Source organism: Crinia signifera, chromosome 4, assembly GCF_055691185.1.
Source record: "Crinia signifera chromosome 4, ASM5569118v1, whole genome shotgun sequence".
Taxonomy (NCBI): Eukaryota; Metazoa; Chordata; class Amphibia; order Anura; family Myobatrachidae; genus Crinia; species Crinia signifera.
This window is the reverse complement of record NC_139220.1, coordinates 10981524-10999499: the sequence shown is the minus strand read 5'-3', so window position 1 is coordinate 10999499 and position 17976 is coordinate 10981524. Positions and strand designations below refer to the sequence as shown.

At 46.4% G+C, this 17976-nt stretch overlaps 1 protein-coding gene across 1 annotated transcript in view; it reads right to left on the bottom strand.

Annotated features, from left to right (window-relative positions):
* The window catches only part of PKP2 (plakophilin 2), a 63306-nt gene extending 47623 nt beyond the window's left edge, over positions 1-15683 (bottom strand). The window contains 2 exon segments of the mRNA XM_083181071.1: positions 13380-13620; positions 15663-15683. Of these exon segments, the coding sequence (XP_083037197.1) occupies positions 13380-13593 (214 nt within the window). The 5' untranslated portion in view covers positions 13594-13620; positions 15663-15683.
* Positions 15684-17976: the final 2293 nt, after the last annotated feature.

The window sequence follows — 17976 nt, the reverse complement described above, 5'->3', positions numbered from 1 at the left end:
TGAAATACCGGTTATCTTTAACCGGTAAATCAACTTTGGCACTTTCACATTGCAGCCTTAAACGTTTTAAAATGGGGAAAAAACGGCAATATACCGTTTTAAAAGTGCAATGTGAAAGGGGTATAAGTGTTTGATTAGTCACAACATGTCCTGTGCGGGCTGGATGCAAAAGCAGCCAGTATTTACCCTGCACAGAAACAATCACAAAGTTACCTGCTATTTTTGCTTTACTTACAAACATAGATCAGGCCGATACTTTGACATTGGAGGTGCTAGAAGTATTTTTGGTGAAAGGTTGCTACTGTAGTTCGGCAGAATAGTCTCCCATCGGTTATGGTGAATGGGAGAATCCAATAAGGCACAAGACAGATATTACTATTGTTAGAACTTAGATATCAACTCTAAAAACGAAAACAACTTACTAAGAAAATACATAATAAAAGAAAACCAGAACACACCCAAAAGATGAGATCAGAAGGACCTGTAGTTGCTTCCCGCTGTCATATCGGCCAAGCTTTGTTTATGTTTTGCCAGGACGACTGCAGTTATATAAGAAGACGATCGCACAACACTCTACAGAGGAAGAGAAAGTTCTGTTTTGCAGCGGCAGGCGAGACACCCTGCTGGGGTATTCACAGGCACAAAGGCTCTCATCAAACTGCGGTTACTTGCACGTGACGTTGACAGTTGGAAACATTCTGATGCACTTTGTAGATCCCTTTGTGTTGTACGAAACATCGTTGGTGAGAGATAACTTCTTACCACTTATAAACAACAGACAAGTGTTTCGAATGCAACCAGCGAAACGTAAGCTCTTCGCCTCTTTGTGCCAGGTGTCAAAGGGTTAAGTCAAGAGATTAGAACCATGGGAAAGGCAAAATTAGGCAAATTCTTAAGCGGTAAAACGCAGAACTTTCATGGTAACGACATCCTACGCGTATTTGCAGACATCGGGCGCTCATGCGCATTTCACGCTAACCCACAGTGGCGCCTCTATGCTTCCAGAGGGTCTCTGCAAACCAGAAGTGTACCATGGGGCGCTAAGTGGTGGAGAAATGCGTCAATTTGCAGTATTTATTTATTATTACCAGTTACTTATATAGCGCACACATATACCACAGCGCTTTACAGAGAAAGCTTCACACCAGTCCCTGCCCCAGTGGAGCTTACAATCTATATTCCCTACCACATGTACACGCAAACATTCTAGGGTTCATTTTGTTGGGAGACTAATAACCTACCAGTATGTTTTTGGATTGTGGGAGGAAACCGGAGCACCCAGAGGAAACCGGAGCACACGGAGAAAACCCACGCAAGTACGGGGAGAACATACAAACTCCACACGGTTAGGTGGGAAAGGAACTCATGACCTCAGCGCTTTGAGGCAGTAATGCTAACCATTACACCGTCCGTGCTGCCCATTCACCACGCAGCAGCCGGCAGTGCCATGGTGACGCGTTTCACCACCTCTTGTATCATCACGACCCTGCTCCATCCACCTCCTATTTGCTAAATAAGACATTATGGGGTACACTTACTAAAGCTTCTAAAAACAAAAATAGGAACCAGTCAGATACGGTCTATCATTTTCTAGGTAATGGTACTACAAAGAAGTGCACCACCACTGACAGGCTCATGTCAGAGGCTTATCCACTTCTCTCAGCAGACCGGCGACAACTTGTTGGATCGTTTCATGGAATTTGCACATTGTAGGAGTGCTGAGAAACTTTCTAATGCAGGCAGAAGAATTGCTGTAGGTTACCGCTTGTCTTGTAATCATTGCTTCAATATTGACTCAAGGCTCAAACTCATAGATAATATTCATATACTAGGCAGAATCTCTTAGATCGCTCACTGACACTGAATAATTGCTTCTCGGCTGCGGTGTGAACCTTTGTGTAGATCTGGCATTGATTAGTCAGGCTGCTGTAGCAGTACTGGGCCTGCTGGGCAGGTCCTGGTGGCGCATTTATCTGGGCGCGTCTGCTCCCGAGAGTTTTCTTTCAAATTCAAATCTGAATCAAGAGACGTTTAACTCCTGAAATATCAAGTGATGGTATTAATAGACCTGACAAGGTGAGGAATGTACCATTCGGGGAATTATACTCTAACACATTTTGCTGTCGGCAGTACAGGTTTTAGAGAACTTGTTTAGCCAGGTTAGTTGCCGTAGCGTAAAATGATCCAAGGTTTCAAATAAAAATAAAACAATAAACAGTTGAGACAAAGTCTGTGGGGCGTGTATGGAAACCGATGCACACAGAACAAGCACCCTGTAACAACCAGTCAACAAGACCCTTCCACAACAGTCCCCGATAGTCACCCAACAGTCCAAAATGTGGCAGCATCCACATATTAATATATTGAAATCACATCAAATGAGAAAAATGATCTTATTTATTTTTTCATTAGATAAAGGGGCTGCACCCTATATATCCATCTAGGGGTCAACACTGGTGATAACGCGGCATCTAATAGCCATATATTGTAAATGTCCTAACACACATCATCTTCCTTTTCAAAATCTCTCTGAAGTCTGCCAGAAATATGTCTGCCGTAGGCTCACAACCCTCAGTCATATGATGGATGATGAAGGGAGAAGAAGAGGGGTGATCTTTCATTGCACATAGCAGTCAGAGCTCAGAGTAGCTTCCAGGGCCTCTCTGCTCATTATTTTGTACCATGTGACTGCAGTTTCCATGGTGTATATGTGTACATAAAATATATATAGATATTTACACGCATACACACACACACACCAAACAAACAAATTTTTTATGTTGAGAGTAGGGTTTTACAAAAAAGTACCACCCCAAAACAACATATACAGACAGTGGGGTTCTCTGGCACTAGCTTGGTTGTGTAGTTACTTGGCAAATATTTAAAACCCTTGTAAGGTTTGGGATTCAACTCTTCAATAATAAGATCAATAATCAATAAAATGGTAGTGATCTCATGTGGAACCGGCATCATTGGCCAAATACTAAAAGATCAATATTACAGCCCTGGCAGTAAAATCAATGGGATTTCAGGAAAAAATGTAAAATAAATGTTTTTAAAAAAATAACAAAAAATTATGATGTTTCACGAAACTACACGTTTCACCAAAACATAACCTTTAGGCTGCAGCATTATAATCTGTAACGTTATTCTTTAAAAAAATTAGTATTTAAAAAAAAAGAAAAAGTCTCCTGAGACAACGCCCCAGTATCGCTGCCGAAACCTCAGATGTTGGAAGGTATTAAATGTTCTTGGAAGGAAAGGATTAAATGATGGAAGGTTGGAATGTATTAAATGTTCACTGCTGAAAGCTTTTCTCATTGGGAATTACTCAATAAGCCCCGTAGCTCTTGCCAAGGCCTTCACAAGCAACACCGGCGCCCAAGGTGTAAGACCCTAGGGGGCACACCGTCCCTGCCACCGTGGCATCTGTGTTTGGCTTGCTGGGTGCCTGTACTTTTCCCATGATGGGTTGGGCAATCACGCAATATAAAGACATACAAATGTCACCAAGCAATTTATCTAAGCCACAAACAGGCCACACCGCTGGACACGTATGAAGTCCACCAAACTCCGCAGCTTTCTCCAGCAGCTGACACCGGAACAAATAACGTTATGTTAATTAATGCCAATATCTGAGATTTATAGTCTTCCTTTGATCTTACACACTGGTGGGAAGAAACACTATACCCTCTAACCACAGAACAATGGTTCCTGAGCCAAAATAATCATATACCACGTTGTGTATGAGATGGGATCCCACACCTGCAGCAACCTCAGCATCACTGGGATCTATGTTACCACAGAGCTGATTCGTCGATGGCCGGCGAGGCAGTTTCTTGCATCTGCCTATAGAGTCAAGATTATCAGACAACCTCAGTGGGGTGGGATTACCGTTCTAGGACGGCCATGGATGAAAATGAAAAAAGAAAATCTTTGAATACTTTTTTTTCCATTTTTTTTTTTTTTTATTTTAAACTTTTTATTTTTTCACTTAGTTTTTTAACAAGTGGAACTGAAACCCGAATCTGTGATCTTGGCTCGACTGCGCTTGCACATAACTGCCATGACCACCCCAGACCTGTACCACGGGGGAAGCAGAGGGTTGTTCTCCTCCCCGGCATCATTTCTATCTGTAAACAGTGGCGATAAGGAATGGTCTATTTACAAAGTGCCAGCCAATCATCTCCTAACTGCCAGTAACATGGTAGTTAGAAGTAGGGATGGCCATCGGTGCAGTCGCCATCGATGGTGATGCCGCAACCAGCTATCGATAGTAACAAACTGTGATGGATGACCATTGATAGTTTTACCTATAAATGGTCATTAATTTTCCTTGACTAACTGGCCTCAGAACATGGGGGCATGGCTTCCGGGTTATCAGGGGCGGAGCTATGCTCCGCTTCCCGGCACCTTGAAAATACAAAATTACCAAAACATTGGTTTAGCTGTGCCATCGATGGAAGGAAACCATCTGGTATTCCCCCATTGACGACAAAAAGTATTCAACATTGGCCATAAACCATCGATGATTTTGAATCATTGATGGTGGATAGCTATCCCTAGTTAGGAGCTGATTGGTTGATAATTTATCTCTCTCCGCTCTATCTTTTTCCAAGGCTAAGTACAAAGACCCCCTACATGTCGATAAGCAGCGGGCCATAGACTGCCAAGGTTGATAATATTTGTAGCAACCCATCGGATGTTTTCTTTCTTTTGCTAAACTGGGCTGAAAATGCAGGATAATCAGATTGTGATTGCTATGCTCTGGTTGCTATGGGTTACGGTAATACACCTGCTGTCACAGATATCCTCCCTTGTGTTTTCCTTCCCGGCGGAGATTTTCTATCCAGTATAAACAAGCTTTCAATAAATAATGACTGAGGAGGAATATGATGTAAAGGAGTCTGAGAATACAGCCGGAGGCCATTGCTGGCCGTCTGACAGCTCTCAGGCCCGGCCTGTGCACATAACGCGGCAGCCATTTACTTACAGGCGGCATTATCATTATTGTGTAAAAGAAGAAACATTTTCTCATGCTGGAAGAATGTGCTGATAATGTGATCCTGTGCATTCATCCAGCCGACTATCTGCAAATGTGAATCATTCTCATGAGGTTGGCACATAAGCCTGTACTAACCTGAGGTGATTACGCACCCACAGGAGGCAGCCATTTTGTATGCATGAGATTACATGCAGCCAAATTACAAAGGGGTCTGTTTACTTAGCCTTGGAGGGAGAGATATAAAGCGTTGAGAGATAAAGTGGCAGCCAATCAGAACCAGCTTCAGAATCAGCTTTATTTGGCTAGGCTCTTTTAGCGGGGCGCTGCGCCCTGCCCGATTTTTAAAGGGCAAAATGCGCCCTGCCCCTCTAGTAGTGCCCCGCTAAAACAGCCTGCTGCCTGTCCTGCCGGAGTGCACCAGTGAAGCCCAGCGCCGCCATAGATTGCGGTGCACGGCGCTTTCCCGGCAGCTCGGGGACGTAGTCACGGCTGGGCAAGCCCCCTTCGGTGATGCGGCGGCCCGGGCACGCCCCCTTCGGTGACGCGGCGGCCCGGGCACGCCCCCATTCGTGACGCGGCGGCCAGGGCACGCCCCCATTCGGGACGCGCCGGCCCGGGCACGCCCCCATTCATGACGCGCCGGCCAGGGCACGCCCCCATATGTGCCGTTGCCGTGCCTGGTCCGCCCCTCCAGCGCCCTGCCCCGTTTGGTTCCTAGAAGGAACACTAGATAGGTAACAGTTAAACAGTGACAGTACAGATATACATAACACATACAGGTACACGCTAGATGTACCCTGGGGAGGGTGATGTACAGATGGAGCGCCGGCCATCTATCGGGGATCTGGTGGTCGGATCGCCAACCGCCAGCGCGTCCCCTTTCAACGGAGCTCCCTGCCGCCAGTCGAGCTCCCCACGCTGCCAGTCCTCGCTGAGTGCCCTTACCTCCCTGCACTCCCCCCCCCCCTAACCTTGCCAGTCAGGGGAGATGAGCAGGGTTCCCATCCCCCGCCGCCCAGGAAACTGGGATGCGCGGACCATCTCGCCAGTGGGGGGACATTCTGGCGAGCTCCGGCGCTGTCTGGGAGGGGCTCCGTCTGTACATGTACAGGGGAGACACGGGGGACATATATTTGCTGGGCTTACAATCTAGAGAGAGGGCAGGCAGGTGACATGAGGTGCAGGCAAGGAGGCCTCAAGGCAGGAAGTGACCATGGACCTTATTCTAGTTCATTCTTTCTGACAAAATCCTTCTTAGATGGACAAAACCATGCTGCACTGCAGGGGGGCAGATGTAACATGTGCAGAGAATTAGATTTGGGTGAGTTATTTTGTTTCTGTGCTGGGTAAATACTGGCTGCTTTATTTTTACACTGCAATATACATCTCCCTTTGAAGTAAAACCCCACCCAAATCTAATTCTCTCTGCACATGTTACATCTGCCCCACCTGCAGTGCACATGGTTTTGTCCATCTAAGAAGGATTTTGTCAGAAAGAGTGAACTAGAATAAGGCCCCATGGCAGGGATGGGCAAGGCACGAGGTGGTAGGCATGTAGAGCGGCCTCGGGACTACTTTATGTGGTGGAAGGGTACGCTGTGATGAACAGGTGGGATTTCAGTGCCCGACTGAAGATTTGCAAGATCAGCGAGAGTCTAATAGAGCAAGGGAACGTGTTCCAGTAAAGGGGGCCTTGTGGAAAAATTTGGATACGGGCATGGAGCAGGATAGAGGAGAGGAAGCGGTCATTGGCCGAATGGAGAACACGGGAGGGAGTGTGTAGGGAGCAGTGGAGCCTTGTATGTGAGGATGAGGTGAGAGGAGGATTCTGTAGGGGTTCAGGAGAGTATGGGGCCTATTATCTGTTATGCAGAGCGTTATAAAAAAAAGAGAAGCAAATCAATGCATTTTCCAGGTAATTATAAATATACCCGGAGCACTATCCTGCGGACACTGTGAGGAGCGCTGCTAAAGCATTTCACAATGTCTGGTACCCGTGGTGCAGCGTGTGGAAGAACAAGGGGCATTTTTACAATTGAGTTCAATATACGTTAGGTACTGAACGGCCCTGACACTTATTCTGCAGACTGGATCCCATACATCAGGCAACGTTATATATAATGGAGATCTCAGCCGCTTGTCACATACAGCGCTGAGAGTCCTGTCTGCCAGCCAATCGCTCTCCATACAGGGGATATCTGAGTACTCACTGTGATGTATTGGAGGGTTACTAGGAGGTCAGAGGAGGAATGTTGGATCCAGACCTGGAATGTGGAACCATTATTTGATTTTGGAATTAGGACAATGTTGGACAATCACCTTCATTAACTTACTAAACACCATCAGCAAAGGCTCTTATGGGGTACAGGATTGCCCCCTGCATGATGCCATATTTGTAATCTCGCTTGGGGAGGAGAGGGGGCGGGGCTTACGGACAATGATTGTGCGTTTAAGTAGAGAAGGGAGGTGGTAGAGAAGTTGCCCATGGTAACCAATCAGCTGCTACGTATCATTTTATAGAAAAAAACCCTCAATAAATGTTACTTCAAAGCTCATTGGTTGCCATGGGCAACTTCTCCATTCTTTTCTGAATATGGAGGGGTAGCCATTCCTCCAATATTCCCTCCATACCTGGCACTTGGGCCATAGTGGGAAACACATCAATAGTACCATTAATGGTCAACATCGATAGTGTGACTGTGAAACCATCTGCAATGAAACCATCATTGGTTTCAACCACCGATGGTCACCACCTGCTTAACTTTCTATGGGCTGCAGGCCAATCAGAGCCCAGGGGCGGGGCTTTGTGGATGCACCAGGGGTGGAGCTAGCCTCTGAGTCCCAGCACCTTTGGTTCTTTATCATCGATGGCAGGAAACCATCTGGTTCTGCCCCATCGGTGGTAACAGTATTGTACATCGGACAAAGACCACTGATGATTTTGAATCTTTGATGGTCAGTAGACATCCGGCCGGCAGTGGTGGCGGCCCTGGCTGTGTACATGGACTCTGGAACCTGTATTGTCCCATTAAAGGGTTTACTTGTTGTTTGCTGGCATTAATTAGCATCATGCATAACCCAGACCTCAGGGGTTTTGGAGAATTGTATGTGCACCTTTCCTCACTTACTGGGAAATATCTGAATAATTCACAGGGGCACAGGCGCTGCGGAACGGAACAATTCAGGTGATAATCTTCTGCAAACACAGATGCCAACCGGCTGCAACTAGCAAACATACGTTCCCAGGGTTCTAGGGATTCAGGAATCAGAAGGGGGGGATGGAGGGTGAAGGTGGCATCCAACCATGGGCACAACACGGTAAGGGCATGCATTGCAGACTGAGCACAATAGAGAGGCGTATCAGGCATACGGGCACCCTGCACAGACTGTATCATTATATATACCCTGCACAGACTGTACCACCATATATACCCTGCACAGACTGTACCATCATATATACCATGCACAGACTGTACCATCATATACACCCTGCACAGACAATACCACCATATACACCCTGCACAGACAGTACCATCATATATAACCTGCACAGACTGTACCATCATATATACCCTGCACAGACTGTACCACCATATACACCCTGCACAGACTGTACCACCATATATACCCTGCACAGACTGTACCATCATATATACCCTGCACAGACTGTACCACCATATACACCATGCACAGACTGTACTACCATATACACCCTGCACAGACTGTACCATCATATATACCCTGCACAGACTGTACCATCATATATACCCTGCACAGACTGTACCACCATATACACCCTGCACAGACTGTACCACCATATACACCCTGCACATACTGTACCACCATATATATACCCTGCACATACTGTACCACCATATATATACCCTGCACAGACTGTACCACCATATATACCCTGCACAGACTGTACCATCATATATACCCTGCACAGACTGTACCATCATATATACCCTGCACAGACTGTACCACCATATACACCCTGCACAGACTGTACCACCATATACACCCTGCACATACTGTACCACCATATATATACCCTGCACATACTGTACCACCATATATATACCCTGCACAGACTGTACCACCATATATACCCTGCACAGACTGTACCATCATATATACCCTGCACAGACTGTACCATCATATATACCCTGCACAGACTGTACCATCATATATACCCTGCACAGACTGTACCACCATATACACCCTGCACAGACTGTACCACCATATACACCCTGCACATACTGTACCACCATATATACCCTGCACATACTGTACCACCATATATATACCCTGCACAGACTGTACCACCATATACACCCTGTACAGACTGTACCACCATATACACCCTGTACAGACTGTACCACCATATACACCCTGCACAGACTGTACCATCATATACACCCTGCACAGACTGTACCACCATATACACCCTGCACAGACTGTACCATCATATATACCCTGCACAGACTGTACCACCATATACACCCTGCACAGACTGTACCGCCATATATACCCTGCACAGACTGTACCACCATATACACCCTGCACAGACTGTACCACCATATACACCCTGCACAGACTGTACCACCATGTATATGCCCTGCACAGACTGTACCACCATATATACCCTGCACAGACTGTACCACCATATATAGCCTGCACATACTGTACCACCATATACACCCTGCACATACTGTACCACCATATATATACCCTGCACATACTGTACCACCATATATACCCTGCACAGACTGTACCACCATATATACCCTGCACAGACTGTACCACCAAATATATCCTGCACATACTGTACCACCATATACACCCTGCACAGACTGTACCACCATATATACCCTGCACAGACTGTACGACCATATACACCCTGCACATACTGTACCACCATATATACCCTGCACAGACTGTACCACCATATATACCCTGCACAGACTGTACCACCATATATACCCTGCACAGACTGTACCACCATATATACCCTGCACAGACTGTACCACCAAATATATCCTGCACATACTGTACCACCATATACACCCTGCACAGACTGTACCACCATATATACCCTGCACAGACTGTACGACCATATACACCCTGCACAGACTGTGCCACCATATATATACCCTGCACATACTGTACCCCCATATATATACCCTGCACAGACTGTACCACCATATATACCATGCACGTACTATACCACCATATATACCCTGCACAGACAGTACCACCATATATATCCTGCACAGACTGTACCCCCATATATACCATGCACGTACTATACCACCATATATACCCTGCACAGACTGTACCACCATATATACCCTGCACAGACTGTACCCCCATATACACCCTGCACATACTGTACCACCATATATACCCTGCACAGACTCTACCACCATACAGTATATACCCTGCACGTACTGTACCACCATATATACCCTGCACAGACTCTACCACCATACAGTATATACCCTGCACATACTGTACCACCATATATACCCTGCACAGACTCTACCACCATACAGTATATACCCTGCACGTACTGTACCACCATATATACGCTGCACAGACTATACCACCATATATACCCTGCACGTACTCTACCACCATACAGTATATACCCTGCACATACTGTACCACCATATATACCCTGCACAGACTCTACCATCATACAGTATATACCCTGCACGTACTGTACCACCATATATACGCTGCACAGACTATACCACCATATATACCCTGCACATACTCTACCACCATATACACCCTGCACAAACTGTACCACCATATATACCCTGCACAGACTGTACCACCATATATACCCTGCACAGACTGTACCACCATATACACCTTGCACAGACTGGACCACCATATACACCCTGCATAGACTGTACCACTATATATACCCTGCACAGACTGTACCACCATATATATACCCTGCACAGACTGTACCGCCATATATACCCTGCACATTCTGTACCGCCATATATACCCTGCACAGACTGTACCACCATATACACCCAGGGCCGGATTAACAATGGGCCTGATGGAGCAATAGCTCCAGGCCCACTCTCCATTTTGTAGCTGAGGGCCAGGGCTTTCCAATGAGACCAGCCCCGCGTCGCTAGCCCCACGGGAACCGGAGATACCGCCAGGCAAACCTGGAACGTTTTCCCCATAGGATAACATGGGACTCGCTAATTCCAACCCCCACCCAGTTCAAAGGCTGCCAGTTCCCCCTACAGCAGGGGTTCCCAATCTTTTTTTAATCACGGCACCCTAGAGTATAAGAATTTTTTTTTGCGGCATCCCTAGGACAAAATTATTTTAATTAGATTGGATTTATATGCGATTCTTAGGGTCAGTTATAGGGAAAAGGGCAGGAATTGCTTCTGTTTGTACACATTTTATGATTGGCAGCCACCAGCACTGGTTTTGCTTATAAATAATTAACCATTAATAATTTAAGTTTGTCCTGGACTACCAACGTAGTGCATGTGTCCCGAGGCACCCCAGGGAGCCACGGCGCACAGTTTGGGAACCCCTGCCCTACAGCATCACAGAAACTCGAGGATGATCTCAGTCGAATCCAAATCGCTGGGCCTTCAATCTGATACCTGGTGCATATGGGTTCATTGGTTCTATTTATTTATTTATTTATTAACAGTTTCTTATATAGCGCACACATATTACGCAGGGCTTTACAGAGAATATTTGAACATTCACATCAGTCCCTGCCCAGTGGAGCTTACAATCTATATTCCCTACCACATGTACACGCACACACAGTCATCCTAGGGTTAATTTTGTTGGAAGCCAATTAACCTATCTGTATATTTTTGGATTGTGGGAGAAAACCGGAGTACCCGGAGTAAACCCACGCAAGCACGGGGAGAATATACAAACTCCGCACAGTTAGAGCCATGTTGGGGATTGAACCCATGACCTCAGCGCTGTGAGGCAGTAATGCTAACCATTACACCATCCGTGCTGCCCAGAGTTCTAGAGATATTGCAGGTAAAACTATTTTTTTTTTTCATTTCTGAAATGTAATTTCATGGCTGTTCATGTTGTTTGAGGGCAGATTTCTCTGGAACCAAACGGCCCAGTTTCACGGGACCAAAATCATTCGAAGGCTACATGTAAATGGGTCAGTTGGTTCTGAAGATATAGCTGGTTGTTTAAAGGGGGCCGGGGGTGGATTTCTCTCCCCCTCACACTATAAAATGCAGGAACTAGGCTGGTGTAAAAGGAGCCAGTCCGAGAATGTCCCTGCATGATCCTGGGACCATATTCCCTCCATTTTCTGGTATGAAAGGGGTATTATTTCAAATAGCCAGGACATGCAGTGCTCTGAATACTGCCGGGCAGCCCCCTGCTCTCTGCCCGGCTCTTAATGGCTGTCATTTCTGCCCGGCGGTGACTATCTCCCAGTTACCGCGAGCATGTATTCCCCCTTGGCAATGAGCATGTAATCCCACATGGCAATGAGCATGGAACCCCTGGCAAGGAGCATGGAACCCCTGACAATGAACATGGAACCCCTGGCAATGAACATGTAGGTAAGCAACACTTATGTAGCATAATTTTTAATAGGCATTATGGTGTTTGGCATAATACGTAATAGAGATTATGGTGTGAGGCTTAACATGTAATGGGCATTATAGTGTAAATTTTTAATGTGCGCCTTTGGCGCGCAATGCCCCTATTTATGAAGCATATTGTGCATTATTGCTCAATCTGTTTGGTATAGTGCAGACATGTCCAAACTATGGCCCTCCAGCTTTGAAACTACAAGTCCCATCATGCATTGCCACAGTTTTGCAATTAGAGAATGCTAAAACTATGACAAGGCATGCTGGGACGTGTAGTTTCACAACAGCTGGAGGGCCACTGTTTGGACATGCCTGGTATAGTGTGTATTTTTGCTCAATCCATGTGGCAAAATGTGAATTTTGCCTTAATCTGTGTGGCATAACGTGAATTTTGACTCAATCTGTGTGCCATAGTGTGAATTTTTGCTCAATCTGTGTGAATTTTGTCTCCTTCCATGTGGCAGAATTTGTAATGTGTAAGAAGCAAGTACAGTATAAGGGGTTACTATATATATATATATATATATATATATATATATATATATATATATATATATATACCCTGCACAGACTGTACCACCATATACACCCTGCACATACAGTACCACCATATACACCCTGGAGCCAGCTGTGGGTATCTGTTCTGCCATTAGCCATATGTATAGATGCCATCTCTTATTCATAGTTAGGGGCACCCCAATCAGCCCCAATACCCCGGTGGTGGGGGCGGCATCGCGCTCACCTACCATTGGTCAGGCTCTTCTTGTTGGTCTTCCTGGCCATAGTGAGCTGGACCTGGTGCTGGAGCCTCCTGGCCTTCTCTAGGTCCTGCCCGCTGAACTTTAGCTTCTCCTCAGTTGGCAGTGCCAGAGTAGAGTTATCTAGGTCCATGAAGTGTTCCTGTCCCAGGACGGTCTTTATGTAGCCCAGCTCGGTGCCAGGAGAGGCGAGGACTGCCATGCTGGCTGCCCGGGTCTGCCGATCACCCTGTAAATGTGTCCACAGCAAGACTACATTACTACCGCATTATTATTTATTTATTAACAGTCACTTATATATCGCACACATATTTCGCAGCGCTGTACAGAGACTATTACCAGTTATTATATAGCGCACACATATTCTACAGCGCTGTACAGAGACTATTATTACCAGTTATTTATATAGCTCACACATATTCTGCAGCGCTGTACAGAGAATATTATTACCAGTTATTATATAGCGCACACATATTCTGCAGCGCTGCACAGAGACTATTATTACCAGTTATTATATAGCACACATATTCCGCAGCGCTGTACAGAGACTATTATTACCAGTTATTATATAGCGCACACATATTCCGCAGCGCTGTACAGAGACTATTATTACCAGTTATTATATAGCGCACACATATTCCGCAGCGCTGTACAGAGACTATTACCAGTTACTATATAGCGCACACATATTCTACAGCGCTGTACAGAGACTATTATTACCAGTTATTATATAGCGCACACATATTCCGCAGCGCTGTACAGAGACTATTATTACCAGTTATTATATAGCGCACACTTATTCCGCAGCGCTGTACAGAGAATATTATTACCAGTTATTTATATAGCGCACACATATTCCGCAGCGCTGTACAGAGATTATTATTACCAGTTATTATATAGCGCACACATATTCCGCAGCGCTGTACAGAGATTATTATTACCAGTTATTATATAGCGCACACATATTCTACAGCGCTGTACAGAGACTATTATTACCAGTTATTATATAGCGCACACATATTCCGCAGCGCTGTACAGAGAATATTATTACCAGTTATTTATATAGCGCACACATATTCCGCAGCGCTGTACAGCGAATATTACCAGTTATTATATAGCGCACACATATTCTGCAGCGCTGTACAGAGAATATTGTTACCAGTTATTTATATAGCGTACACATATTCCGCAGCGCTGTACAGAGAATATTATTACCAGTTATTTATATAGCGCACACATATTCCGCAGCGCTGTACAGCGAATATTACCAGTTATTATATAGCGCACACATATTCCGCAGCGCTGTACAGAGAATATTGTTACCAGTTATTTATATAGCGCACACATATTCTGCAGCGCTGTACAGAGAATATTTGAACATTCACATCAGTCCCTGCCCCAGTGGAACTTACAATCTATGTTCTCTACCACATGTACAAGCACACAGAGACAATCTATTGTTAATTTTGTTGGGAGCCAATTAACCTAAAGCTATATGTTTGGATTGTGGGAGGAAATCGGAGTACCCGAAGGAAACCCATGCAAGCACTGGGAGAATATACAAACTCCACGCAGTTAAGGCCATGGTGGGTAGTAACAGTACACACTGTGCCCGTACCCAGTACTCACTCTACCCAGTCCCAGTATGCATTGTAGCCCAGTCCCAGTACACGGTGCCCAATCCCACTACACACTCTACCCAGTCCCAGTACACACCTTCTAGATACAGTCCCAGTACATACTCTGCCCAGTACGTACCCTGTCCCAGTACGCAGCTTCCAGTCCCAGTGCCCCAGTAGCACAACCTGCAGTCCCAGTACACACTCTGCCCAGTCCCAGTACGTACCCTGTCCCAGTACGCAGCTCCCAGTCCCAGTGCCGCAGTAGCACAGCCTGCAGTCCCAGTATGTACCCTGTCCCAGTGTGCAGCTTCCAGTCCCAGTGCCCCAGTAGCACAGCCTGCAGTCCCAGTACACACTCTGCCCAGTCCCAGTACGTACCCTGTCCCAGTGTGCAGCTCCCAGTCCCAGTGCCCCAGTAGCACAACCTGCAGTCCCAGTACACACTCTGCCCAGTCCCAGTACGTACCCTGTCCCAGTGTGCAGCTTCCAGTCCCAGTGCCCCAGTAGCACAACCTGCAGTCCCAGTACACACTCTGCCCAGTCCCAGTACGCATCCTGTCCCAGTACGCACTACGCAGCTTCCAGTCCCAGTGCCGCAGTAGCACAGCCTGCAGTCCCAGTACACACTCAGCCCAGTCCCAGTACGTACCCTGTCCCAGTACGCAGCTTCCAGTCCCAGTGCCCCAGTAGCACATCCTGCAGTCCCAGTATGTACCCTGTCCCAGTATGCAGCTTCCAGTCCCAGTGCCCCAGTAGCACAGCCTGCAGTCCCAGTACACACTCTGCCCAGTCCCAGTACATACCCTGTCCCAGTATGCAGCTTCCAGTCCCAGTGCCCCAGTAGCACAGCCTGCAGTCCCAGTACGTACCCTGTCCCAGTGTGCAGCTTCCAGTCCCAGTGCCCCAGTAGCACAGCCTGCAGTCCCAGTACACACTCTGCCCAGTCCCAGTACGTACCCTGTCCCAGTATGCAGCTTCCAGTCCCAGTGCCCCAGTAGCACAGCCTGCAGTCCTAGTACACACTCTGCCCAGTCCCAGTACGTACCCTGTCCCAGTATGCAGCTTCCAGTCCCAGTGCCCCAGTAGCACAGCCTGCAGTCCCAGTACACACTCAGCCCAGTCCCAGTACGTACCCTGTCCCAGTATGCAGCTTCCAGTCCCAGTGCCCCAGTAGCACAGCCTGCAGTCCCAGTACACACTCTGCCCAGTCCCAGTACGTACCCTGTCCCAGTGTGCAGCTTCCAGTCCCAGTGCCCCAGTAGCACAGCCTGCAGTCCCAGTACACACTCTGCCCAGTCCCAGTACGTACCCTGTCCCAGTATGCAGCTTCCAGTCCCAGTGCCCCAGTAGCACAGCCTGCAGTCCCAGTACACACTCTGCCCAGTCCCAGTACGTACCCTGTCCCAGTATGCAGCTTCCAGTCCCAGTGCCCCAGTAGCACAGCCTGCAGTCCCAGTACACACTCAGCCCAGTCCCAGTACGTACCCTGTCCCAGTATGCAGCTTCCAGTCCCAGTGCCCCAGTAGCACAGCCTGCAGTCCCAGTAACACCTCCACACACACAGCCTCTTAGTAACCAGCCTCTTCCCTCCCACCTCAGTTCCCTGCCTGGGATTCCTCAGATAGCTTCGGGGAGGTAGTGTCCCTGTACTGGGCTGGGCTCTGGGGAGGGGTAATGCAGGGGCTGCTGCACCCTCGGGAGCTGTACAGTAGGGAGGGGTAGGGAGCAGCACTTACTTCTGTACTGACCTGTGTGATAGTAGGTATCTTGTGGCCTGCTCCAGGTGTTACAGGGACATACACGTGACAATATGTAACAATGTGCAGGTATAGGTGGCAACAAACAGGAAGCGATGGCAGCAACAACAGTACAACTGTACACAACATAACAGTACGCGGCACTGAAGGCTACTCACGCAGCACACACTAGTACATTATACAACACAAGCAGGTGTGCACATATGTATCGCATGCAGGTGTGCACGTGTAACTAGCTGGGGACATGCGCTGCAGGTAACAACATAGACATGTGTACGGTAATATACACTGTACAGTGATATGAGGCGTGCAGTGATAACATACAGACATGACAGTATGTGCAATACTGCAGAACAACATGCAATGTCAGATAACATGGTAATACAACATGCAATGTCAGATAACATGGTAATACAACATGCAATGTCAGATAACATGGTAATACAACATGCAATGTCAGATAACATGGTAATACAACATGCAATGTCAGATAACATGGTAATACAACATGCAATGTCAGATAACATGGTAATACAACATGCAATGCCAGATAACATGGTAATACAACATGCAATGTCAGATAACATGGTAATACAACATGCAATGTCACAGAGCATGGGAACATGCAACATGCAATGTCAGATAACATGGTAATACAACATGTAATGTCACAGAGAATGGGAACATGCAACATGCAATATCAGAGAACATGGTAATACAACATGTAATGTCACAGAGAATGGGAACATGCAACATGCATTATCAGAGAACATGGTAATACAACATGCAATGTCACAGAGCATGGGAACTTGCAACATGCAATGTCAGAAAACATGGTAATACAACATGCAATGTCAGATAACATGGTAATACAACATGCAATGTCAGATAACATGGTAATACAACATGCAATGTCACAGAGCATGGGAACTTGCAACATGCAATGTCAGAAAACATGGTAATACAACATGCAATGTCAGAAAACATGGTAATACAACATGCAATGTCAGAAAACATGGTAATACAACATGCAATGTCACAGAGCATGGGAACTTGCAACATGCAATGTCAGAAAACATGGTAATACAACATGCAATGTCAGATAACATGGTAATACAACATGCAATGTCATATAACATGGTAATACGACATGCAATGTCATATAACATGCTAATACAACATGCAATGTCAGAGAACATGGTAATA